The sequence below is a fragment of the Pecten maximus genome, chromosome 19 (genome assembly GCF_902652985.1).
Source record: "Pecten maximus chromosome 19, xPecMax1.1, whole genome shotgun sequence".
Lineage (NCBI taxonomy): Eukaryota > Metazoa > Mollusca > Bivalvia > Pectinida > Pectinidae > Pecten > Pecten maximus.
Genome location: NC_047033.1, coordinates 27,496,250 through 27,522,987, shown reverse-complemented (window position 1 = coordinate 27,522,987; position 26,738 = coordinate 27,496,250). Strand labels below are relative to the sequence as shown.

Below are 26,738 nucleotides of genomic sequence, written 5' to 3'. Positions count from 1 at the left end.
CCTGATTCAATGCTATTCATTATTTTCTAGAGACAAGCTCCATTTTAATGTTTGCGGCGAAATATTCCCTTCGTGGAATCCCTGTTAGAGACACCAGCTACAAAGTCGATGCTATCCCACAGGTCTTCGCGAAGAACTCGGGTCGGCAAGGAGTAAACTATGTAGCACTTGACTACGATGCTGAAGACGAGAAGATCTACTTCAGCGACATCAGGAACTACGCTATAATGCACGCAAAAGTCAATAGTACAGAAAGTAGGTCAAACATTTATACTCGTGTTTGTAACATGGTGTCAAGGTCATTTGTACAAAGTAGGTCAAACATTATACTCGTGTTTGTGACATGGTGTCAAGGTCATCTGTACAAAGTAGGTCAAACATTTATACTCGTGTTTGTAATATGGTGTCAAGGTCATCAGTACAAAGTAGGTCAAACATACTCATGTTTGTGACATGGTGTCAAGGCCATCTGTATGTATGCAGTGCAGGATTGTATTGTAACATCAGAATGGGTAGAAATTATGAGGAAATGCACATCTTTATACATGTATATATTTTAGACTAATGTAATCTTTCCCTGTCTTGAGAGTGTGACCAAGAAATCTCCACCTTCGGAGGAATTCATGAATGTCAAACCCGAGGGTGTGACCAAGAAATCTCCACCTTCAGAGGAATTCATGAATGTCAAACCCGAGGGTGTGACCAAGAAATCTCCACCTTCGGAGGAATTCATGAATGTCTAACCTGAGGCTAGCCATGGGTTGGACATTCCGGGAGGGTGGAATTTCTTTGTCACACTCCCTTGGCAGAGAATGATTATTTTAACTGGACGAATATTGATCAATCATTTTTATTGAAAGAACATTTAGTTAACATTTCTTTATAACAATGAGTTTACTGTTCTATATATACAACACTCATGTTTTAGAAACATCTTTATATTTTAATTAATATTTCAGATTGATTTTGCAATAATCAGCCAATTTCAATTCAATTATTTGTTAGTCAAAGAAAATTGCCCTATCCAAAGTCGTGTATGATCGTAATAAATAAACTGATGTCCATGTCTTGTTTAGAGCCGATGCCCCTTACAGTAAAAGATGTGCGGTCTGTGGAGGGACTGAGTGTTGATTGGATATCTCGTAACCTCTACTACACAGACTTCTATCGTAGCACAGTGTCGGTACTTCGACTCCATCATCCGGAGGAAACACGAGTTTTGCTGTCCGGCATGGGCAAGCCTCGTTCTGTTGTGGTCCATCCACTAAAAGGGTAAATATCATCTAGCTATTAACTCCATCTTTATACTGTCTATATCCGAGTCTGCCCTTAACTCTTTCCGTACTCACGACGACTACACATGTCACAAAAACGTGCTCTTGTATCCTTCATGACGACTACACACGTCGTAATTAACATGCCTTCCATCCTTTGTGACGACTCAAATCGTCGGAAAACATCGGGAAAGATGTTAATATTACTCGCTGGTTCAGCATAGTCATACGAAGGAATTGACACGGAAATTATGATTTTAAGAAATAATAAGTAATGTTAATATTGTATTGATGAATTATTTTACGTACCAGAAGAATATTCATTCGTTATGTTTGTCTATTTCAAAGAATTTTGCCGGTTCATGCCGCGGTTGTTTACATAGCTACAAAATGATGGCCTCAAATTTACTTTCATATTCTACGAGATTATAGAGCTGTTAAACACAATAAAGTTATTAAAAACGATAGAATATATATAATTGAGTAACCTTTATCATCAAAATAGGTATGAAATATGTAAAATATTTTAATACAACGAAAAAACAATGTTTTGGCTGCATGATTACTTGCACACGTGTGACGCATGTGCCGATCAACATGTCATTTCCCGCGATTCTGCCTGTTGATTTCGCCGTATTTCAGAGGAAAAATTGGGTAAAGGGTCTCCGTACTCTATACTCGTTCCATACAATAATTTTCATTTAATATTATAAAAGATCGTTTTATCGACGTCTGATGTGATAGCCATATGCTCCAATACACAAGGGACCTACCCAGTATTCACTTCCGGTAGCGACCATGAAATTTGAATGAGTGCGTAAAGAGTTAAATAACCTAATTATGTTGATATGATATAAGCCTGCATGCATGTCGGGGAGAACTCCCATGAAGAAAAACAGCCATACGACCAAGTAAAGTGTACTGTGTAAAATTTTAATTGGGTCAGGCTGACATTTTATAGTTGTTTATTTTCATAAACCCAATTATTGAAAATGTTTTGTTTCTGAAGCGATTTCTAAGGGAATTAAAATTGGTATGTAAGACAGTATTCCTTATATAGTCTATAACATTTGACAGGAATTAATGACTATATATGTATCATGGATATTATGAAGACAACAAATCTTAGACTAAGTAATGAAAATTATATACTTGTTTTTTTTTCCTGTTGCTAGGTGGCTGTTTTTTTCAGACTGGATGAAGAGTTCCATGCAGAGCCCGTACCTGGCGCGTACATATGGTGACGGAAAAAATATGACCAAGATTCGGCAGTTTGAGCTTGGTTGGCCTAATGGTCTCAGTATTGACTTTGACACAGATAGGTTGTTCTGGGTAGACGCTTACTTTGACAGGTAAGTTCTGACTTTGACAGGTAAGTTCTGACTTTGACAGGTAAGTTCTGACTTTGACAGGTATTGTTCTGACTTTGACAGGTAAGTTCTGACTTTGACAGGTAAGTTCTGACTTTGACAGGTAAGTTCTGACTTTGACAGGTAAGTTCTGGGTAGACGCTTACTTTGACAGGTAAGTTCTGACTTTGACAGGTAAGTTCTGGGTAGACGCTTACTTTGACAGGTAAGTTCTGACTTTGACAGGTAAGTTCTGACTTTGACAGGTAATTTCTGGGTAGATGCTTACTTTGACAGGCCTTGGACTGAGAAAACATTGATATTTTATAGCATTCATTTTTAATAATATATATAGAGCTTTTGTTAATTACCTAACTAGCTATTATTTATGACTTGCAAGTCAACATCAATCACTTATCACCTTTTATAGCTATATCTCTCTTGTTAGAATAGAGTTATCTATCTTTAATTCAATTATGACGTCATAATACTATCCATTAAGATGACGTCACAATACTGACTATTGTTAATGCTGTCACAATTTCTACATTTGTTAATGATGTCATAGATAACAATGTATATGGGCCCACAATTTTAGTACTTTAGAGGTAGAAATACCATACAACTTTGTCCTGAAGAAGCCCGTTGTATGGGCGAAACTGGTAGACCTAATAAATAGACAAGAACCATCAAATCCTGTTGCTTGTTGCGATTGAATTCTAACGATTTATATTTACCCACATTCTCAATCGCCCTGCATACTCAGAGGTATCCAAGCCGGATTAAGGAACCCACAGAACCTAAATAGAAGAATGGCGTTGGCTCTTTTCCCGAAGATTGTGCAAGAATATATTTTTCTGGATTGTATTCCTTCTGTTTTTTAGGATCCAACATTCGGACCTGGACGGTGGTGATGTGAAGACGTTGGTTGGAGTGAACATCGCCCATCCATTTGGTATTGTAGCATACAAAGGTAGGACAACCATTTGACAGTGTGTTCACTACCTGTAGTTTGCCATTTTCTCTTGACGGATGGAGGAAGGGGGGGGGGTTTGTGTCGTCTACAATGGATGTCAGAAAGGTGGCGCTGCATTTCCAACAGTGGCGGCATCAACATCAACATTGTAATGGTTTTGCGTTTAACTCTGTTTCTGACAAAGCGAGATCAACAAAACCTCCATCATAAAGGTCACATTGGTAGTAGAGCCTTCTACACTAAAAATAGATTTCTGCATTTTTAGGGTGCATGTGAAAACCTCAAATTTCTGGACTTATGCTTATGATATTGTGGCACAGGCGACACATATAGTTATGGTAATTGCTGTGCTATATTCATAGCCATTGAAAATAGTGTAAAAAGAAGTATACCCATGAAAATTCATACCAGCGAACTAGTTGGCTTGGGCAGTATACACACATGTCAAAGGTCATCATCATGTCAAAGGTCATATACACACATCATGTCAAAGGTCATATACACTCATCTTGTCAAACGTTATACATATGCATCATGTCAAAGGTCATATACACACATCATGTCAAAGGTCATACACTCATCTTGTCAAACGTTATACATATGCATCATGTCAAAGGTCATATACACACATCATGTCAAAGGTGATATACACTCATCTTGTCAAACGTTATACATATGCATCATGTCAAAGGTCATATACACACATCATGTCAAAGGTCATATACACACATCATGTCAAACGTCATACACATCATGTCAAAGGTCATACACATCATGTCAAAGGTCATACACATCATGTCAAACGTCATACACATCATGTCAAATGTCATCCTTACGTTACATTTCAAGGTCACACACACAACATCCCAAAGGTTATAGTCGCATTACATATATTTACAACAAAAATGTATGTCAAAGGTCAGCCATGTCAAAGGTCATGTTCTCCTTATATGTTACATTAGTATCAATATTATTAGATCACTTGTAAAACAAATTGCATAGCTGTCATTGTCTTTAGGTTTTATGTCAATTAAAGCAAGTGTTTATTTGCTCCAGATCATGTTTACTTTTCCGACTGGAAGCTTGAATCACTGATACGGACAGACTATGAGGGACGACATCAGACAACTCTGCGGAGTGGTATTGAGTTTCTCCGTGATATCACCATCTACGATAAACGTATACAACGCAAACCAGGTAAATAATAAACCCATAAGAACCATCGGACCCTGAGTTAATGATGCAATACCTTATCCAGTCTGTCATTTAAACACTGCCATGATACCATGATCAGCCCCCAAGGGATTTCGACTCTTGATCATAATGTGAAAACAGTTCCCCTCTAGGACTTTTTTAAACACATTAATAATTGGTCTACATGTGAATCGGTAGATAAGATTCAAATCAGGGACAACTCTTGTTGTTATTGAAACAGCTACGTATAGTCAATCAATAAGGAAGGCGTCTTATTCAACATGGTCACATCCTTCAAAAATTTCATACAGTTTTGAATTCATTTCGCAGACTGGTTGTAAAAATCTCTTAGGAGAGTGATACGTATAAGTTCGGTCTTGCATAAAGTGTGTTATGAATATTGGAATTATCAGAATTAATTCCTTTCTTCTCACACACTCCTCATGGTTATCCAGCGGTTGCTTGGAAAAAGATAAATCAATCTGATGGGTGGGGATAGGGGTGGAGGGTAGGGGTAGGGGTAGGGGTGGGGGTGGGGGGGGGGGGACGCACCTATATGATGCTCATAACAACATAACATCATCATTTTACGTTGTAAATGATGACATCATCAATTTTGATACACACTCCAAGGAGCATTGCAGATGGTACAATGGAAAACTTTTTTAAAAACTTATACCTAAAAGTATGTGAGAAAAACAATCTAACATGGGGATGTTCCGCGAACGAGATATCTCAACCTTCGTGTAGCAGCACTCCACAAGCCTTGTACTGACTGGCCAAACTCTTACACTCTCAGGTTGAGATATCCCTGTTCACTGAATAGACCCATGTTAGATTCTATTATTCTCATGTAGTAAAAATTGGACTGTTCTTTGTCTCAGTGCTGATTCCTGCCAGGTAGCATGGGAAACCTTTTTCTATTTGTGAATGTATAAATCTGGGTTAGCTTTAATTGGAAAATTCAGATCCAAGTTAGAGCTGAATACACTTGTAAAATACTTCAATTCTGTTACAGAAAGTCATCCGTGTCAAAATCGTAATGGGGACTGTTCCCATTTCTGTTTCCCTGTACCATACTCCAGAGACTCCGGAGCCCTCGGTCGGGTCTGCGGGTGTCCATTTGGGAAAAAGATAGCTGAGAGCCAGCGGGATTGTGTGAGTGATCCAAGTGAAAACAGGACAACTGAATGTTTGCCTGGAAATTTCCGCTGTGCTAACGGGCGTTGTATTCCGCAAGCCTTCAGATGTGACCAAGACAACGACTGTCTGGACCACTCTGACGAGATGGACTGTGACAAGAGTAGGTATCACATCAGAGTCAGTAACCTTTTTTTGACATTAAACACCACTTTAAAACAACCAATGAGCGATACAGGTCTGTACAACCTTGTGGTACCTGGCAGTTTGAAGCTAGAATATTTATATACATATGGATGTCAGAGCAGTGGTAAAGTTATACAGTGGAACTTCGTTAACTCGAACTCGGATAACTCGAATACCCCGCTTAACTCGAAGTACCTCGTCGGTCCCGGCCAAATTTTCTCTTTATCTTAGTAAAGAAAACTCGGAAAACTCCAACTCGGAAAACTCCAACTCGGAAAACTCGAAGAACTCGGATAATACGAAGTGAAAATTTGGTCCCAACAATAAAAATCCTATTTGAAATGATCGAATAACTCGAAGTATAATTTGCGTCGATCGGTGGTAAACGCCGACATTTTTTAAGAGCTAAATTCCGTTTGTAATACTGAAAATATCGGCACTACTAACCTACATGCTATTATAAGTGTTTCATAAATTCATGAAAGAAATTGTCGGTTGAATCTTATAACAACATGTCTTGGTGATAAAAATTACTGCTTTTATATATTTATATACTTACATCAGGTAAGTCGCCGATATTAGTACACACGATAGTCAACAACTCATCTACCCGTTCGCTCAAGCGGAACTAATCTCTGACACACCAGTAGATCTACCCGGCTGATGTTTTTACAGGTGTAGAAATGAAACAGTCACCGGCGCCTATTAAATCTTTAAACTGCTGAAACTATAGCGTAATTACTGCCAAGGTGTTCAGAGTACAACTGTAACGGTCAGTACTGTCTATGAAATCAGATGAAACGCCAGCTCAGTTACAGTAACATTTTCTACGCACATGCGCAGCCTAACTTCCGGTGCTAATACACATGGAAATGGCGTGGTTATCAATAAAAAGTAAGTATCCTGATCAAACAATATTTTATGTGTCCAATAAAAGGTAATGGTTCTGTTACGTTTTGCATGCAATCTGTGTTAAACTCAAACGGTTACCGGGTATTTTATTTGACAAGAATAACTTGTTATTTTGTCGAATTCCGTTTTATCGTTTACCTTTTGCAAACATGACTTGGACATCAGATCGTTCTTGAAGTGACTAAGTGAAAGAAACTTTATCGTGACTGTATATCGGCAAAACTACACCAAATTACAAGTGACATAACGAAACATTACATATATATTTACATGTATTGACCAGTCTTCACACTAAACTGATGAGCGACAGAGCGAAGTTATAATGATTATATAATGTTGACAAATATTGACCAAACTTTTCACCAAAAATGATAATTCGCTTAATTCGAACACTCGGATAACTCAAAGTTTTTTCGTGGTCCCATCGACTTCGAGTTAATGAGGTTCCACTGTAGTTTAATCCATGTGTCTTCTTTTGTAAATCTAACCAATGTGTATTTAAATCACTGCCTCCGCTAGGGATCGAACCCGGGACCTCTGGCTTACTAGTCTTTTGCTCAACCGATCGAGCTAAAGAGAAGATCTCTCTAGCGGAGCGGTATATTGCGGCTAGTATTTACCAGGATTACATAACCAATATGTCTTACTTTGTAAATATAACTAATGTGTCTTCCTTTGTTAATATAACCAATGTGTCTTCCTTTGTAAATATAACCAATGTGTCTTCCTTTGTAAATATAACCAGTGTGTCTTGCTATGACAAGGTTTTGTGATTCATTACTAGTCGTGCTTGGTTGAGTGTAAATCAGAGCAAATTCTATCTAATTTATCTGCTTTTACGGTTATTGATGCAGAATTTGATTGCGTAACTAAGAATGACCACGAGGTATTGATATTATTACCAGGAACCACCTGTCCCCCTCATCAGTTCCACTGTAAGAATGGCAAGTGTATCGGGAAACTCTGGCATTGTGATGGCGACGACGACTGTGGCGACATGTCGGACGAGAAAAACTGTCGTGAGTATGAGATATAGATAATCTACCCATGTAGGAACACTTTGAATCTCATATATCCCACTGGTATTGTATAATGTACTTAAAGGATAAATTAAATGGTGGACGGTTTCTCACCTAAAAAACTTTTAGAGTATAGTGCTCTTTTGATCTGATGCCACCCGATAATAAAGCCGCCCTTGGCTATATATCTCCAACTTAACCCCCCAGAACGGATTTCCTCACTGTAAATTTCCCTCGATAAGTTTGACAGAGAAGTACTCATGATACTGATATGGAGAGTGCTGTCTTTGTATGCTTTACAAATACTTAGGCCCAGAATACTAGAACATGTATTCCTATGATAAATTAAAGAGACAGAAAATTACTTTTTCGCTGCATTTCATCAAATTTTGATACTGTCGCCACTCTTGTTATACTGCCTAAAATACCGGCATGGACAAAATGTGGCGGTATAACAAGGGTAGACTGTACTTGTTAAATAATTTTGTTTGGTTTTTTACCGACTTCACATTTCTGGAATTTGGTACTTTCAGTTCTGTGAGAGAATAAAGAACTGTTTTTGACCTTTTATAGTAATAATGATTACCTGAATTTGTCTTCAATCGAAATTTAAAAGAATGATGTAAGTTACTTTTAAAATATGTTGATTTTTATGGTTACCATGACAGCGGTTAAGAAGTGTCGACAGAACCAGTTCCAGTGTAACAACACTCTGTGTATCCATTACCGCTTCAAGTGTGACACAGACAACGACTGCGGCGATGGATCTGACGAGGGCAGCTTTTGTGGTAAGTCACTATTAGAAGTTCAAGTGTTATACAGACAACGACTGTGGGGATGGATCTGACGAGGGAAGCTTTTGTGGTAAGTCACTATTAGAAGTTCAAGTGTGAAACAGACAACGACTGTGGGGATGGATCTGACGAGGGCAGCTTTTGTGGTAAGTCACTATTAGAAGTTCAAGTGTGAAACAGACAACGACTGTGGGGATGGATCTGACGAGGGCAGTTTTTGTGGTAAGTCACTATCAATAGTTCAAGTGTGACATAGCAATGGCATTCGATGTCCTCTCCTTTACTAAGAGTTCGTGCTCTTCGCTGGTCATTTCTCTGATGATGAAGGTAACAGAATGTTGTCACGGAAACATCACACATAATATCCAGAACTGGTTATGATTTACTAAAATCCATTCTCATTTATATCCTGATGAACATATTCTATCTTAATGTTAATATTGTACATATTCTCGACCCTTTAGAATCCCACACCTGTGCTGTGGATTACTACCAATGTGGAGACAAGCGGTGTATCCCGGATAGTAAACTTTGTGATGGATCCAGAGACTGTTTTGACGAGTCCGATGAGCAGGATTGTCCGCCCCTGAACTGTACCGAGGGGAAATGGACGTGTAAGACAGGGAGGCAATGTATCCCGGAGCGTTATCATTGTGACGGGGCACCTGATTGTCGTGACAGCAGTGATGAGGTTGACTGTCGTAAGTACAAATTGACTACTGTAAACTACTTATATTTCGCGTGGGGTTTATTTTCGCGTTAATACACGAGGAGAGTCAATCGCGAATTCAAATCCTTCGGTATTATTTGTACAAAAGTAATACCTAGGGATGGCAACCAAATCATTGGTTACCAATATAGGAATCAGAGTTCATGACCCTAGAAGCTAATCATTCGCAAATTAAAATTCATTTCTACATCAGAGTTTGCGAAATCATGTATTAGCGAATACCGGTGTCATATAAAATATTGACACCCCATAAAATACTGACCCGGGTCGATATTTCATGGGGATCAGAATTTTATAGGACACCGGGGGCTGTATTGTTGAAGAGGTTTGGGAAATAAAGAATTAACAATATTTAAGTGTCTGAGGGAGGTGTGTCAATGTTAATTACTGAGTTTGTGATGTGTTTAGTGTCTCGAGAGGACGGCTGTCTGAGGGAGGTGTGTCAATGTTAATTACTGAGTTTGTGATGTGTTTAGTGTCTCGAGAGGATGGCTGTCTGAGGGAGGTGTGTCAATGTTAATTACTGAGTTTGTGATGTGTTTAGCGTCTCGAGAGGACGGCTGTCTGAGGGAGGTGTGTCAATGTTAATTACTGAGTTTGTGATGTGTTTATAGCCTCTCGAGAGGACGGCTGTCTGAGGGAGGTGTGTCAATGTTAATTACTGAGTTTGTGATGTGTTTAGTGTCTCGAGAGGACGGCTGTCTGAGGGAGGTGTGTCAATGTTAATTACTGATTTTGTGATGTGTTTAGTGTCTCGAGAGGACGGCTGTCTGAGGGAGGTGTGTCAATGTTAATTACTGAGTTTGGGATGTGTTTATAGCCTCTCGAGAGGACGGCTGTCTGAAGGAGGAGTTTAACTGTACACAGGGAGGCTGTATCCCGCTTACATGGAAATGTGATGGCCAGCCAGACTGTCCGGACGGCTCAGATGAACCAGATGACTGCCGTAAGTGAAGAGTTTTCACTTTTTTTTTTCCGGTTATGCGACACTTTGAGTTTTTGAAGTGAACCACTATTTCTGTGAAATTAATAACAAAATCATCATAGTATGCCACTTCTCCATGAGACAATTTTTTCAATATTTCTGTGAAATTAATACCAAAATATATACCACTTCTGCATGATGTAAGTTTTTCAATATTTCTGTGAAATTAACACCAAAATGTATACCACTTCTCCATGATACAAATTTTTATCTACAGCTACCCCTACCTGTTCGTTTGATCGTTTCCGGTGTAAAAATGGACGCTGTATTGCCAAGTCCTGGATGTGTGATGGAGACGACGACTGCGGTGATAACAGTGATGAAGACCAGAATCTCAACTGTCGTATGTATCTGTTACCGTGACAACAGACTGGTAATCTATAACCCAGGCAACCAATATCTATAGGAACCACCCAACCAAATGATTTCCCATAGACGATAATGTTAACGTTTACCACTGTCCTGCTTAAATGGAGTTTTCAACACTGGTCCAGTAGCCATGATTTTGAAGAATGTCATCTTGGAAACCTGTAAATAAAATGATTAAAAATTCTACCAATTTGAACTTTTTTTATATGGGGGCCACCATCTTGTATTGAATTTAGCACCAAAAATTCACCTAAATTTACAACAAAATACACACTTAATTAACTCCCGTTAACAAAAACAGGCTAGAAAAAAAAAATAAATTTCTAATATATTTTACATCTACATGTATTGCCCAGCCCACACATAAAACTTTGGAAACTTCTCTCACCTAAATATCCAATCAGTAGGCCCCGATGCATTCACCTTCCTATTAAATCTTCTGCCCAAACGGGGAAAACCCACAATCTATTTTTGATTTGGTTCTGTGGTCCCTATAGAGATATATTGACTTTTTTTCCCTGATAAAGCTGACTTTTCCCCATTATGACCTGTGATGTGATGCTAACCTCTCTATTGTAGCACCCCCACCATTTCGCTGTCCTTCACACCAGTGGCAGTGTCCAGGAGAGTTCCGTGTTTGTGTCAACACTTCCCTTGTGTGTGACGGTAACGATGACTGTCCTGGTGGTCATGATGAGAGTGCCATCTGTAGTGAGTTTATCTTAAAGTTACACCATGACTTCTGAGAACCAACTTCTGTCTTAAAGTTACACCAACTTGACTTCTGAGAACCGACTTCTATCTTAAAGTTACACCAACTTGACTTCTCAGAACCAAGTTCTGTCTTAAAGTTACACAGTGACTTCTGAGAACCAACTTCTATCTTAAAGTTACACCAACTTGACTTCTGAGAACCAACTTCTGTCTCAAAGTTACACCAACTTGACTTCTCAGAACCAAGTTCTGTCTTAAAGTTACACCGTGACTTCTGAGAACCAACTTCTGTCTTAAAGTTGCACCATGACTTCTGAGAACCAACTTCTGTCTTAAAGTTACACCAACTTGACTTCTGAGAACCAACTTCTGTCTTGAAGTTACACTGTGACTTCTGAGAACCAACATCTGTCTTAAAGTTACACCATGACTTCTGAGAACCAACTTCTATCTTAAAGTTACACCATGACTTCTGAGAACCAAGTTCTGTCTTAAAGTTACACCATGACTTCTGATAACCAACTTTTGTCTTAAAGTTACACCATGACTTCTGAGAACCAACTTCTTTTGGGAAACTCCTGTATAATTTACCCCTGACACATGTGGAGGGTGCAAATAAATATTCAGCTTAAGTTTGACGTCAAAGTCAAAATTTTCAATTAACAACGTACTTCATAATCTTATTACTTAGTTAAAACGACAGTTTTATGTAAAAACAAAATGTAGCATGCAGTGAGATTACAAACATACAATGGTTTTTAGAAATAACAAGTTGTTATTTTGTGAGATTAAATCTGAGAGTTCCTGAAAATTTTAAAGTGATGACACCTTTGATGTATACAATGTTGTTATAACGACATGCTTCGTTAGTCAGTATTACAACAAACCTATAATGACTATGATTTGATTACTTCAACATTATTATTTTTCAGTATTTTGAAGATGTTGAAAATGTAGAAAATAAAAAAAATCAGGGAAAATATAGAAAATAGAGAAAATCATGGAAAATGTAGAAAATAGAGAAAATCAGAGAAAATAGAGAAAATCATGGGCAAATGGAGAAAATCAGGGAAAATATAGAAAATCAGGGAAAATGTAGAAAATGTAGAAAATAATGGAAAATATAGAAAATAGAGAAAATCATGGGAAAATAGAGAAAATCATGGGAAAATGTAGAAAATAGAAAAAATCAAGCGTTCTTTTTACTCCTCCTGATATTTAATAATATTATTTTTGCCTTAGACATTTTCTAAATTTTTGAAAAAAAACCCTCTGAATTATGGCATGTTTGATTATGTTTCAGATAGTGATGACTGTAAGGTGGATAATGGTGGCTGTAGTTTTATGTGTCTACAGACTCCTCGTGGGGCGGAATGTATGTGTCCTCCCGGCCATCGACTCCAAGGATCAAAGCTGTGTGTTGGTTAGTTAGAACATCATGCTCATTCAATCAGTTCTTCTTTATGATAATCCTAAACTGTTCCATTTGGAAACTTTGCCATGATTATATTTGTGTTACAGACTGGGACAAGTGTGAAGTGGCCGGTAATCCTAAACTGTTCCATTTTCAGACTTTGCCATGATTATATTTGTGTTACAGACTGGGACGAGTGTGAAGTGGCCGGTAATCCTAAACTGTTTCATTTTGAAACTTTGCCATGATTATATTTGTGTTACAGACTGCGACGAGTGTGAAGTGGCCGGTAATCCTAAACTGTTCCATTTTCAGACTTTGCCATGATTATATTTGTGTTACAGACTGGGACGAGTGTGAAGTGGCCGGTAATCCTAAACTGTTCCATTTTCAGACTTTGCCATGATTATATTTGTGTTACAGACTGGGACGAGTGTGAAGTGGCCGGTACCTGTAGTCAACAGTGTATTAACACCAAGGGATCCTATAAATGTGCTTGTCGGGAAGGATACACGTTAATTGACCACCACAAGTGTGCAGCTGATAGGAGTAAGTCCTGCCCCTCCCCTCACTATCACACCTCCCTATCTGTCATCTCGTCCCCCCCCCCATCTCCTCTCCTCCTGATAGGAGTAAGTCCTGCCCCTCCCCTCACTATCACACCTCCCTATCTGTTATCTCCTCCCCCCATCTCCTCTCCTCCTGATAGGAGTAAGTCCTGCCTCTCCCCTCACTATCACACCTCCCTATCTGTTATTCTGGTCCCCCCCATCTCCTCTCCTCCTGATAGGAGTAAGTCCTGCCCCTCCCCTCACTATCAAACCTCCCTATCTGTTATCTCCTCCCCTCACTATCAAACCTCCCTATCTGTTATCTCCTCCACCCATCTCCTCTCCTCCTGATAGGAGTAAGTCCTGCCCCTCCCCTCACTATCACACCTCCCTATCTGTTATCTCCTCCCCTCACTATCACACCTCCCTATCTGTCATCTCGTCCCCCCCCCCCCATCTCCTCTCCTCCTGATAGGAGTAAGTCCTGCCCCTCCCCTCACTATCACACCTCCCTATCTGTTATCTCCTCCCCCCATCTCCTCTCCTCCTGATAGGAGTAAGTCCTGCCTCTCCCCTCACTATCACACCTCCCTATCTGTTATTCTGGTCCCCCCCATCTCCTCTCCTCCTGATAGGAGTAATTTAAGTCCTGCCTCTCCCCTCACTATCACACCTCCCTATCTGTTATCTCCTCCCTATCTGTTATCTCCTCCCCCCATCTCCTCTCCTCCTGATAGGAGTAAGTCCTGCCCCTCCCCTCACTATCAAACCTCCCTATCTGTTATCTCCTCCCCTCACTATCAAACCTCCCTATCTGTTATCTCCTCCACCCATCTCCTCTCCTCCTGATAGGAGTAAGTCCTGCCCCTCCCCTCACTATCAAACCTCCCTATCTGTTATTCTGGTCCCCCCATCTCCTCTCCTCCTGATAGGAGTAAGTCCTGCTCCTCCCCTCACTATCAAACCTCCCTATCTGTTATCTCCTCCACCCATCTCCTCTCCTCCTGATAGGAGTAAGTCCTGCCCCTCCCCTCACTATCACACCTCCCTATCTGTTATCTCCTCCCCTCACTATCAAACCTCCCTATCTGTTATCTCCTCCCCCCATCTCCTCTCCTCCTGATAGGAGTAAGTCCTGCCCCTCCCCTCACTATCACACCTCCCTATCTGTTATCTCCTCCCCTCACTATCACACCTCCCTATCTGTTATCTCCTCCCCCCATCTCCTCTCCTCCTGATAGGAGTAAGTCCTGCCTCTCCCCTCACTATCACACCTCCCTATCTGTTATTCTGGTCCCCCCCCATCTCCTCTCCTCCTGATAGGAGTAATTTAAGTCCTGCCTCTCCCCTCACTATCACACCTCCCTATCTGTTATCTCCTCCCTATCTGTTATCTCCTCCCCCCATCTCCTCTCCTCCTGATAGGAGTAAGTCCTGCCCCTCCCCTCACTATCACACCTCCCTATCTGTTATCTCCTCCCCTCACTATCACACCTCCCTATCTGTTATCTCCTCCCCCCATCTCCTCTCCTCCTGATAGGAGTAAGTCCTGCTCCTCCCCTCACTATCAAACCTCCCTATCTGTTTTCTCCTCCCCCCATCTCCTCTCCTCCTGATAGGAGTAAGTCCTGCCCCTCCCCTCACTATCACACCTCCCTATCTGTTATTCTGGTCCCCCCATCTCCTCTCCTCCTGATAGGAGTAATTTAAGTCCTGCCTCTCCCCTCACTATCACACCTCCCAATCTGTCATCTCATCGTCGGTCCCCCCCAAAAAAATTTATTTCTGTAACATCTCTGAAAAGGGAGATAATCCCACTTACGTGTATGCTGTTTTATGTGACAGATATTACCAAGCCATCACTGATAGTGACCAGTCACACAGCCATTGTCCATGCTGACCTTGACCTTCACTCATATGTGGCTATCCCTCTGTTAGGCGTGAGGTCCATCGCCGGACTTGACGTCCATGTTGCTAACAAAGAGATTTACTTCAGTGACTCGGCCCAGAAACGTATCTACAGAGTCAACGTGGATGGTTCAAATCTTACCGAGGTCGGTATAATATATACTCAAATATCGGTCATGTTGTAGGATAAAATCCTTCCAACAAGTTATGTAGTCCAAAGATGTGAAATTGTTGCCCTTTGTCATAAGACAAATATAGGTTAAATCACATCTGATGTCAAAGAATTGAAATCAGAAATATTGTTCAAAGAAGTAAAATCAGAAATATAGTTCAAAGAAGTGAAAACAGAAACATTGTTCAAAATAATTAAATTTCAAAGACTGAAATGAAATCAGAAATATGGTTCAAAGATGTGAAATAAGAAATAATATGGTTCAAAGAAGTGAAAACAGAAATATAGTTCAAAGAAGTGAAAACAGAAACATTGTTCAAAATAATTAAATTTCAAAGACTGAAATGAAATCAGAAATATAGTTCAAAGATGCGAAATAAGAAATAATATGGTTGAAAGAAGTGAAATCAGAAATATAGTTCAAAGAAGTGAAATTTCTGTCCTTTAAAGTCAGTAGAGGTTAAAATCTCTTATTACAGGTCAGTTGGAAGGAAAGTGTAAATTTAAAGAAATATGAGTAAAAATATTTGACTGTATCAATCCTAAGTGTAGAAAAAATAGTATTGGGGTAAATTTTCAGATAAAAGATGAAGAGGTGAAAATTTACAGAATTGAATTTTGTGAGGTCACAAAAAACATTATTAGTCAAGGAAAGTCTCCAGTGTCAATCAGAAGAGTGATATCTGGAAGATTAATTGAATGACAAATTGTGCTCTGATAATGGAGAGCCAAAGATAGCATGTTGACAATGAGCTCTAGAAGACATTAGAATATACTGTTCAGAAACCTGGAAGCAGAAATATGTTGCTCATCTTCTTTTCCAGTTTAATGCAAATTTTGAATCCGCTCTGTTGGATTGTATCAGGTTTTCCCTGTTGGGGTGAACGTGGTGGAGGATCTAGCGGTTGATTGGATAGGTGGAAACCTGTATTGGAATGACTATGTGTTTGAAACCATTGAAGTCTCCAAGCTTGATGGCAGTGTGAAAACGATTCTGTTCAGTCAGAACATCACAAATCCACGTGGCATTGAGGTCGACCCGAGGAAAGGGTAGGTTAAGTAACCATGGTGACGGCATATTCTTTATCAACAGGGAAATGGGAGGTGAAAATATAGTCCGTAGAAACATTTACTGAATATTATAATAAAATCTCTTATATTGCTAGAATAAATACAATGTAATTTGCATTTTGATTTGGTAAAAAGGACTCTGTAGGTCACCTGAGACAAAGTAGTCTCAAGCGACCTAGTGTATAGTGCGATTGCCTTTAATTCATCATTTTGCGTTGTGCATCTGTAAATAATTGACATTTTCAACTTCTTCTCAAAAACCCCAAAACTAATTTCAATGAAATTTTGCAGAAACATTCCATGGCCAAAGTTCAACCAAACTTATGAATAATATGGTTCCCAGTCTCCAGGGGACTGAGGGGTGGAGCAAAACGCTCAAATGCACTGAAATTTCAGAATTTGTCTCCTGGAGACCCAAATATGCTTAAAACCAAATACTTTTCACAGATGAAAGGGTCATAAGATGCTTTACTTCAATTTTGAATTTCATGCTTCCTGCAGAGAGAGGGCCAAGCTTACTTGTTATTTATATAGTAGGGAAATCACATTTTTGAAAATCATTTGTTGCATTGCCATTGACAATAATTCAAACTTGATTAGAATTATCAGTTTGGGATGGAAGTTTGATGTTATGTATATATTGGCCCTGACTGACCTCAGGGGCTGATGGGCAGGGCCACCGAAATAGGTCAATTTGACATAAATATATCAGAACCATGGAGGCCTATAGGCCTCTTGTATATTTCATCTATTGGAAACATCCTTTTCTTAAGATAAATCATATTATATTACTACTACAGGTCACGGTATATTTTCTGGACGGACTGGGGACAACATCCGCGTATTGAGCGTGCAGACATGGATGGACACAATCGTACCAGTATTGTTACCAAGAAAGTTTACTGGCCAAATGGCCTCTCCTTGGATTACCCCAACAGGAGGCTGTATTTCGCAGATGCTCGTCTAGATTACATAGAATATTGTAACTACGATGGGTCTGGACGTCGACAAGTCTTCGCCAACGACCATGTAAGAATTCAGTTAGCTCTTTAGTGACATTTTCAAATTATTATTCTAACCTACAATAAATAAATCTTTTTTTTATCATATACACACATCAACCTGTTGATAGGCTATCGTAGTATAATAGATTCATGGGAATCGTATCAAAAACTTTTGATTTGCTGTAGATATATGTCGGAATGATTGCTCTGAGGCCTATAAAAAAGCTAGTGTTAGAAACTCTGTATATGAAATTGCTGACACCTTGTTCCTGCAGTTTCTACGACACCCACATGGCCTGGTGGTGTTTGAGGACACCATCTTCTGGACTGACCGTGTGGCCGGACGTGTTTCCCAGTGTAACAAGTTTAACTGCTCGGACCGTGGACTGACCATCAGCCGTATATCTCGTCCCCTGGGTATAGCTGTGATGCACCCAGTCAGGCAGCCCTACAGTGCCTTGGACGGTTAGTGTTAGGTCAGATATCTGGTTCAGTTTGTCGAATGATGATCTCCCAGACTATAACAGAAAGAGCAAATGAAATCTTGCTACTTATGAACCAAGTGGGCCAGAAATTATAAATGAGTAATAAGCAGTCCAGACAACTGACATGACCAAAGTAAAAATGTCCAGTTGTCTGTCTGCTCCACATAACAAATATTTGTTGTTCAAAATTATTTTAAATCATATAAAAAAATAAAGATTATTTATTAATCAATATTCAGTTTCTCTAAGTATCCAATGATTATGGAACAAAGAGGGTTTAAAACTGATAGTCTCATAAAGAGAGCTTATTGTAGGGTTGGTGTGACTCTCTTATATCAAAAAGCAATATCAGCCTGTGTATTATGTTAAAAGTTGTCCTAGGATATTGTTATTAATGGATGTTGTAAGTTTTCCTGTCTTGTTGCTTAAGGTAACTGATTTGAATTGTCATGTCTTGTTGCTAGGTAACCTGTATTTTGAGTTCACCAATCTTGTTAAACCATGATTTTAGTTGTCCCATCTTGTTGCTAGATGACTGTGTTTTAAGTTGACCCTATTTGTTGCTAGGTTACCTGTGCTTTTAGTTGTCCGGTCTTGGTGCTAGGTAACTATTTTGAATTGTCAAGTCTTATTGATACATGTAGGTAACCTGTATTTTGAGTTCACCAATCTTGTTGCTAGGTAACTATTTTGAATTGTCAATTCTTGTTGCTAGGTAACCTGTATTTTGAATTGGAAAGTGTTGTTTCTTGGTAACTGTGTTTAGAATTGTCAAGACTTGTTGCTAGGCAACCTGTATTTTGAGTTCACCAATCTTGTTGCTAGGTAAACCATGATTTGATTTGTACTATCTTGTTGCTAGGTAACTGTGTTTTGAGTTGTCCCAATTTGTTGCTAGGTAAACCATGATTTGATTTGTACTATCTTGTTGCTAGGTAACTGTGTTTTGAGTTGTCCCAATTTGTTGCTAGGTAACTTTTGAATTTTCAAGTCATTTTGTTAGGTTACTGTATTTTTAATTGTCATGTCTTGTTGCTAGGCAAACCATAATTTGAGTTGTCACATGTTGTTGCTAGGTAACTGTGTTTTGATTTATCTTGTTTTGTGGCTAGGTAACTGTGTTTTCAGTTGTCCTGTCTTGTTGCTAGGTAACTGTGTTTACAGTTATCTTGTCTTGTTGCTAGGTAATCCCTGTTCCAACTCATCCTGCAGCCATCTCTGTCTCTTGTCGTCTGTGAAACCAAAGGGATTTTCCTGTGCCTGCCCCGTAGATATGAAGTTGGACGCCTCCGAGAGCAAATGCATTCCCTGTAAGTACATGGTGATGGAGGACATGAATAAAAGAAAACAAAAAAATAAATCTAATAATGTGAATATTTTACTGTTCAAAATGCAGTAAATAGTCCATCACCTGTGATAAAGGTAAACTTGTATTATTTTATAACAACTGCAAAACATGCTATATCAACTTATATACAAGTGTACGTCACTTTTACTGGCCCTGATGGAAGTCTTGTGGGAGGGGTCTTACTTTGAGGAGCGGGGTTCCTCTTACTATAGGAGGATCTTACTGTGGGAGGGTCTAACTGTGGGAGGGTCTCACTGTGGGAGGGTCTTACTGTGGGAGGGTCTCACTGTGGGAGGGTCTAACTATGGGAGGGGACTTACTGTGGGAGGGTCTTACTGTGGGAGGGTCTAACTATGGGAGGGGACTTACTATAGGAGGATCTTACTGTGGGAGTGTCTAACTGTGGGAGTGTCTAACTGTGGGAGGGTTCTTACTGTGTGAGGGGTCTTAATGTGGGAGGGTCTTACTGTGGGAGGGGACTTACTGTGTGAGGGGTCTTGCTCTGGCAGGGGTCTTACTCTGGGAGGGGTCTAACTGTGGGAGGGTCTTACTGTGGGAGGGTCTCACTGTGGGAGGGTCTTACTGTGGGAGGGTCTCACTGTGGGAGGGTCTTACTCTGGGAGGGGTCTTACTCTGTGAGGGTGTTACTGTGGGAGGGTGTTACTGTGGGAGGGTCTAACTATGGGAGGGGTCTAACTGTGGGAGGGGTCTTACTGTGGGAGGGTCTAACTATGGGAGGGATCTTACTATGTAGACCACATATTGTATCAAATTCCTAAGTCGGACAGTGTTTCTAGGTATGTAATTATCTTGATATTAAGTTTTGTTTATATATTTCCTATCGGTTTTGATTCTTCATTTAATCTAATGATAGTATAACATTGGAGAGTAAATTCAGACATGTTGTTTTTGGTCAGCTGACCTGGACTACCTGATGTACATGACGAAGACAGGAATCGTGGGTATCAATATGGAGGACAATGTGACACACCCCCTACTTCCTGTCGCTAGTGTTCTCAGCGGCATGAACATGGACATCGACAGCGCCAACGGCAGTCTCTACGTCGTACAGCGTGGTGACATTTTCAATGTAAGGCGGGAACCTTTGATAGAATTCTGTGGTTATCTCCCCTTGGTTGTTTCATCTTCGATATTTTGACATTTATTGGTTGGGTAGTTACGATAAATGATAATCTACCCAGTGTGCTGTTGAGATTATTGGAATGTAAGTTAAATAAAAAAATGTCTTTAGTGATTTTAGTAAATAGTGACCAGGAATTGGGTTTCTGGTGTGAGCTGGAGTGATGGTTTCATATAGCAAGGGTGGGCGGCTAGATTTTCAATAGTCAAGGAGTAAAAACTGTCCAGTATTTGTTTAAAACTGGCATTATGGGTATTGTACATCATTATAGTTCCTTGGGGACTATAGGTTTCCTGTCTGTCTGACTTGTATGTAAGTATGTACATAACACCAAAGTTTGTCACCACTCTAGCGCCTTCTTTCCTCCAGGGATTTTCGTCAAGCTTCACACAATGATGAAGTACCATGATATCTCAGACAAGTTTGAGTTTCAGGGTCAAGGTCAAGGTCAATGTTACTATTTTTAGCGGGGCCAGATAAGGGACATTTATTGCCTTAGCAATAACCAGCATGCTTGATAAAATTATTTTGTATAGATCAATCCGATTAATTGTCATTGCCAATTAACATATACAAAAATGAATTGATTGATAAGTTAATCTTTGTTTTGCAAAACATTTGATAATTATCCTATGAGCTTGGATCTAAGAACTAGATTATATAGAATGTCAGCTTTCTGTAAGTTCTGACTTTCTATTCTAAAATTAAAGTTCATGGCATTAAACATTAAATCGTCAACAATATTTTTAGATTTCGTATTTATTTTTCAAGCTTTTCAAACTTCAAAAATGAATACTTTAAAATAAGTCAAGGTACATGTCCTTGTTAAATCTTAAAATTCTGGATTTTTTCTGCAGGCCTCGGTTGTGAAAGTGTCTATCGGGGATGGTAACGTGACACAGTTTATGCCGTCCAAGTTTTCGGGGTATGTACACGCCGTGGCTGTGGACTGGGTGGCTAGGAACCTGTACTGGGCCGACACCAAGGCTGGAACTATTGAAGTGATGAGGCTAGATGGGAAACAGTACAGCAAAGTCCTCATGTCCAACACTGGAAGACCACTAGACTGTGACCAGCCTGTGTCCTTGACCCTTGACCCTTCAAAGGGGTAAGTATTGTCTTTGACCCATGACCACTCTAGTTTCATCCTTTACAAATGTAACCCTGGTAAATACTAGCTGCAATCAACTGCTGGACTAGAGAAAATTTCATTTTAGCTTGACTGGTTCATTGAAAGGCTAAAAATATACAAAGTTTCTATGTAACCCTGGTAAATACTAGCTGCAATCAACTGCTGGACTAGAAGAGAAAATTTCATTTTAGCTTGACTGGTTCATTGAAAGGCTAAAAATATACAAAGTTTCTATGTAACCCTGGTAAATACTAGCTGCAATGCTAGACTAGAGAGAATTTAACTTTTAATTTAGTTGGTTTGATTAAGCGTAAGACTATTAATTTACGTAGTTTCTACCTGAGCAATTGAAAATTAAAATGATTTATCATGCGCTTTGTTACACAAAAATTAAGGAACGGGCATTAAATTCAGCTTGCCTAGATTGACCTGTAACATGCTGTGGTGATTTGGTATATGTATTATATTTAATCCAAAGAAGAGATGTTTTCTAGGACCTGCTAAAAATATCATCATTTGGCTTCTGACCTTGAATTTGTGAAATTGTATCAATTTTGTTTGTTGGTTGGAGAAGAACGACCTGTCACATGTGTAAAGTGAATATTCTTAAAAATTAGTTTTCACTTTTTGTAAAGCTTTAATACAGAAAAGGTAAAAATGATTGGTATAATTAAGCATTGATGTCATTTTTTTTTAGTTTCATCGGGGTATGAAACAAATTTTGTTTGCAAACTATGAATCTGCGTAGCGGATTCTTACAGAATTTTGCGAGCAAAATTTGTTTCATACCCGATGAAACTAAAAAATAATTGACATCAATGCTTATAATTAATTTTTGAAAATTATTTTCTAATTTAAAATATGTTTTATGTACAATTTTACTGGTTTTAAATGGGATTCTTTTTCTCAAATCAATACGCAACGTCAATTGTCGTATTGTGACATCACATTTTTCGCGCCATTCTCGGAATTTCTTTCATAGAAGAATGAGAAGAATTTTTCGACCAATCACATTTTAGTAATTACCATGAAAACAAAGAAAAATTAATTATTCCACATTGAATCGGATATTTCAAACAAATGTCATGTACCAGGTATGTATTTAGAAATCTATTCAGAAATGCTACTTTGTGTTTATAGAATTTTATACTGGGCTGATCTGGGTGGAAATGGAGTCTCGGCTAAAATTGCATCCATGCGAATGGATGGTACTCGTCCAGAAATTGTCCACGAGAGGCGGGTCGAGGTCCCAGGGGACATTGCTATAGATACCCACTCTAATCTCCTGTACTGGGCCGACTCGGCCAAAAACTGGGTAAGCTGTCCAATCTGTGTTATAGTAACGGGATGATAAGGCCCGAAATAGCTGTAATTTTGTGTAGTTATATTAGTCCTCTACCGCTGTCTGTCAGTCAATCCACTCAGTTTTCCTCAATTTTCTCAGCCATGCTTCAATGAATGTTGATAAAAGTTGGTATGAACTTAAGTTTGAGTAGCTACAGATCAAGTTAAAGTTTGATGGTTTTTGGGTCAAGGTCACTGTTACTATTTTTAGGATGTCGCTATTAATAAAATATTTCAAAAATTCTTATATTTTTTCAAAAATTTGTGTAGTCCTTAAAATTTAATTATCTTGGCATAGGTAGGGGACATGTATTGGTTTAGCAGTACCCAGCATGCTTGTTAATATTACAATATTTACGTAATGGAAACAAAAGTAATTCAAATTTGTTGAAATCATTAATATTCTAACTTGTTAATGAATTAATGGAGGGCTATCAGCAAATTAAATGTGACATCTTTGCCCTTAAAAAAAACGCTATTGACGAAATATTTCAAAAATTCTAATATTTTTTCCAAAGTTTGTGTAGTCTTGATATCTACTTTAATTATCTGTAATATACATTGATGATTGTTTGCTCTTTTGCTCTCTGATTGAAATTGTCCATTTTAGATAATGGCATATTCCTTAGACAAAACCCACACACACAGAACCCGAATCGTCCACTCCAAGCTTGGCAGTCCAACAGGCTTAGCCATATTCCACAGACGACTTTACTTCGCTGACGCTGACCACGAGAGAATCTATTACGTACCACTTGACCACCCGCGGGAAATGCACATCGTCAAGGAAAACATTGCTCTCCTGACCGACCTTGTTGTGTATAATGACCGCCACACCAAAGGTAGTTACAGGTCATTGTCATAATAATCGTGTCATCATCATTTCTTTGTCTTTCCAGATTACAGAAGGCTTGAAAATGTATATGAGTCATCCCTAATAAGTTCGTCTTATATCAGATTTGTACAAAATTAATTTAAGAGTAAAATTAAAAACACCATTCTTCATAACTTAAATGATTATGATATCATTAATCGTAAATACATGTTTCCAAGAAGTTTGTGATGCACATGTTACTGGTGGGATTGGATGCAATGATTGAATGTTGACAACCATATTGAAAAGTTGTATTGAAATAAGTTACTCAAAAAGTACTTAATATATAGGAAACATGGTATGCAGTAAAAAGATACATCATTTATAGTTACATAAAGTTTTATTTCGTTTATATTGATGGATCAAGTTTCAAATAAACTATTTTGGAGAACTTCTGAATCAAATTCTGCTTAAAAGATTTAAGAAAGTAAGAGGTTGGTACAGCAAGCCCATAAGGGAGGTCGCAAAAGTCAGATTGTAGGAAATTTCTGAGCCATATGAATTATAAATTATGATTTCACCGGTTCTGTTTTAGGGGAATCAAATGCCTGTTCCAGAAACTATAGGGGTACCTGTGAACACCTGTGTCTGACGTTAGGAGGTGGACAACACACATGTGCCTGTAGTACTGGGTACACTATGTCAGACAATAACACCTGTGTAGGTAGGTATATAACACCTGTGTAGGTAGGTATATAACACCTGTGTAGGTATGTAACACCTGTGTAGGTATGTAACACCTGTGTAGGTAGGTATATAACACCTGTGTAGGTAGGTATGTAACACCTGTGTAGGTAGGTATGTAACACCCGTGTAGGTAGGTATATAACACCTGTGTAGGTAGGTATGTAACACCTGTGTAGGTAGGTATGTAACACCTGTGTAGGTAGGTATATAACACCTGTGTAGGTAGGTATGTAACACCTGTGTAGGTAGGTATGTAACACCTGTGTAGGTAGGTATATAACACCTGTGTAGGTAGGTATATAACACCTGTGTAGGTAGGTATATAACACCTGTGTAGGTAGGTATGTAACACCTGTGTAGGTAGGTATGTAACACCTGTGTAGGTAGGTATGTAACACCTGTGTAGGTAGGTATATAACACCTGTGTAGGTAGGTATATAACACCCGTGTAGGTAGGTATATAACACCTGTGTAGGTATGTAACACCTGTGTAGGTAGGTATGTAACACCTGTGTAGGTAGGTATGTAACACCTGTGTAGGTAGGTATGTAACACCTGTGTAGGTAGGTATGTAACACCTGTGTAGGTAGGTATGTAACACCTGTGTAGGTATATAACACCCGTGTAGGTAGGTATATAACACCTGTGTAGGTATGTAACACCTGTGTAGGTATGTAACACCTGTGTAGGTAGGTATATAACACCTGTGTAGGTAGGTATGTAACACCTGTGTAGGTAGGTATATAACACCTGTGTAGGTAGGTGTAGGTAGGTATGTAACACCTGTGTAGGTAGGTATGTAACACCCGTGTAGGTAGGTATGTAACACCCGTGTAGGTAGGTATGTAACACCTGTGTAGGTAGGTATATAACACCTGTGTACCCGTGTAGGTATGTAACACCTGTGTAGGTAGGTATATAACACCTGTGTAGGTAGGTATATAACACCTGTGTAGGTAGGTGTAGGTAGGTATGTAACACCCGTGTAGGTAGGTATATAACACCTGTGTAGGTAGGTATGTAACACATGTGTAGGTAGGTATATAACACCTGTGTAGGTAGGTATGTAACACATGTGTAGGTAGGTATATAACACAGGATTCATGATCAAGACCTCCGAATGAATTTCAAAACATGACTGCAAAAGGTCTGAGATTGAAACTGGCTATAATGTGATCTTGTTGTTTCTGTCTTTCAGCGGTAGACAGTTTCCTTGTTGTGTCACAAGCAGACATCATTCGTGGGTTTAACCTGATGAAGAAAGATCACAGTGATGCTATGCCGCCAATCCGGGGTAGAGGTTAGTACATCAGGAGGGACTTGTACTTCATTTGATTGTCCAGCAGTCCATCAGTCTGTCTGTCTGATACATTGTTGTCTGTCCTGTAGTCCATCAGTCTGTCTGATACATTGTTGTCTGTCCAGCAGTCCATCAGTCTGTCTGTCTGATACATTGTTGTCTGTCCAGAAGTCCATCAGTCTGACTGTCTGATACATTGTTGTCTGTCCAGTAGTCCATCAGTCTGTCTGTCTGATACATTGTTGTCTGTCCAGTAGTCCATCAGTCTGTCTGATACATTGTTGTCTGTCCATTAGTCCATCAGTCTGTCAGTCAGATACATTTTTGTCGGTCCATTAGTCCAACAGTCTGTCTGTCTGATACATTGTTGTCTGTCTAGTAGTCCATCAGTCTGTCTGATACATTGTTGTCTGTCCTGTAGTCCATCAGTCTGTCTGATACATTGTTGTCTGTCCTGTAGTCCATTAGTCTGTCTGATACATTGTCTGTCCTGCAATCCATCAGTCTGTCTGTCTGATACATTGTTGTCTGTCCTGTAGTCCATCAGTCTGTCTGTCTGATACATTGTTGTCTGTCCTGTAGTCCATCAGTCTGTCTGATACATTGTTGTCTGTCCTGTAGTCCATCAGTCTGTCTGATACAGTGTTGTCTGTCCTGTAGTCCAT

At 39.2% G+C, this 26,738-nt stretch overlaps 1 protein-coding gene across 1 annotated transcript in view; it reads left to right on the top strand.

The window, feature by feature from the left end:
• LOC117317340 (low-density lipoprotein receptor-related protein 2-like) overlaps positions 1-26,738 on the top strand; it is a 132,073-nt gene that overhangs the window by 51,917 nt on the left and 53,418 nt on the right. The window contains 25 exon segments of the mRNA XM_033872140.1: positions 31-255; positions 1,077-1,272; positions 2,450-2,626; positions 3,508-3,596; positions 4,656-4,796; positions 5,812-6,096; positions 7,937-8,050; positions 8,719-8,838; positions 9,309-9,545; positions 10,395-10,520; positions 10,777-10,902; positions 11,508-11,639; positions 12,946-13,065; positions 13,480-13,605; positions 15,453-15,661; positions 16,553-16,737; positions 17,559-17,787; positions 18,038-18,227; positions 19,432-19,557; positions 20,513-20,685; positions 21,594-21,844; positions 23,009-23,183; positions 23,823-24,054; positions 24,622-24,750; positions 25,972-26,073. Of these exon segments, the coding sequence (XP_033728031.1) occupies positions 31-255; positions 1,077-1,272; positions 2,450-2,626; positions 3,508-3,596; positions 4,656-4,796; positions 5,812-6,096; positions 7,937-8,050; positions 8,719-8,838; positions 9,309-9,545; positions 10,395-10,520; positions 10,777-10,902; positions 11,508-11,639; positions 12,946-13,065; positions 13,480-13,605; positions 15,453-15,661; positions 16,553-16,737; positions 17,559-17,787; positions 18,038-18,227; positions 19,432-19,557; positions 20,513-20,685; positions 21,594-21,844; positions 23,009-23,183; positions 23,823-24,054; positions 24,622-24,750; positions 25,972-26,073 (4,215 nt within the window).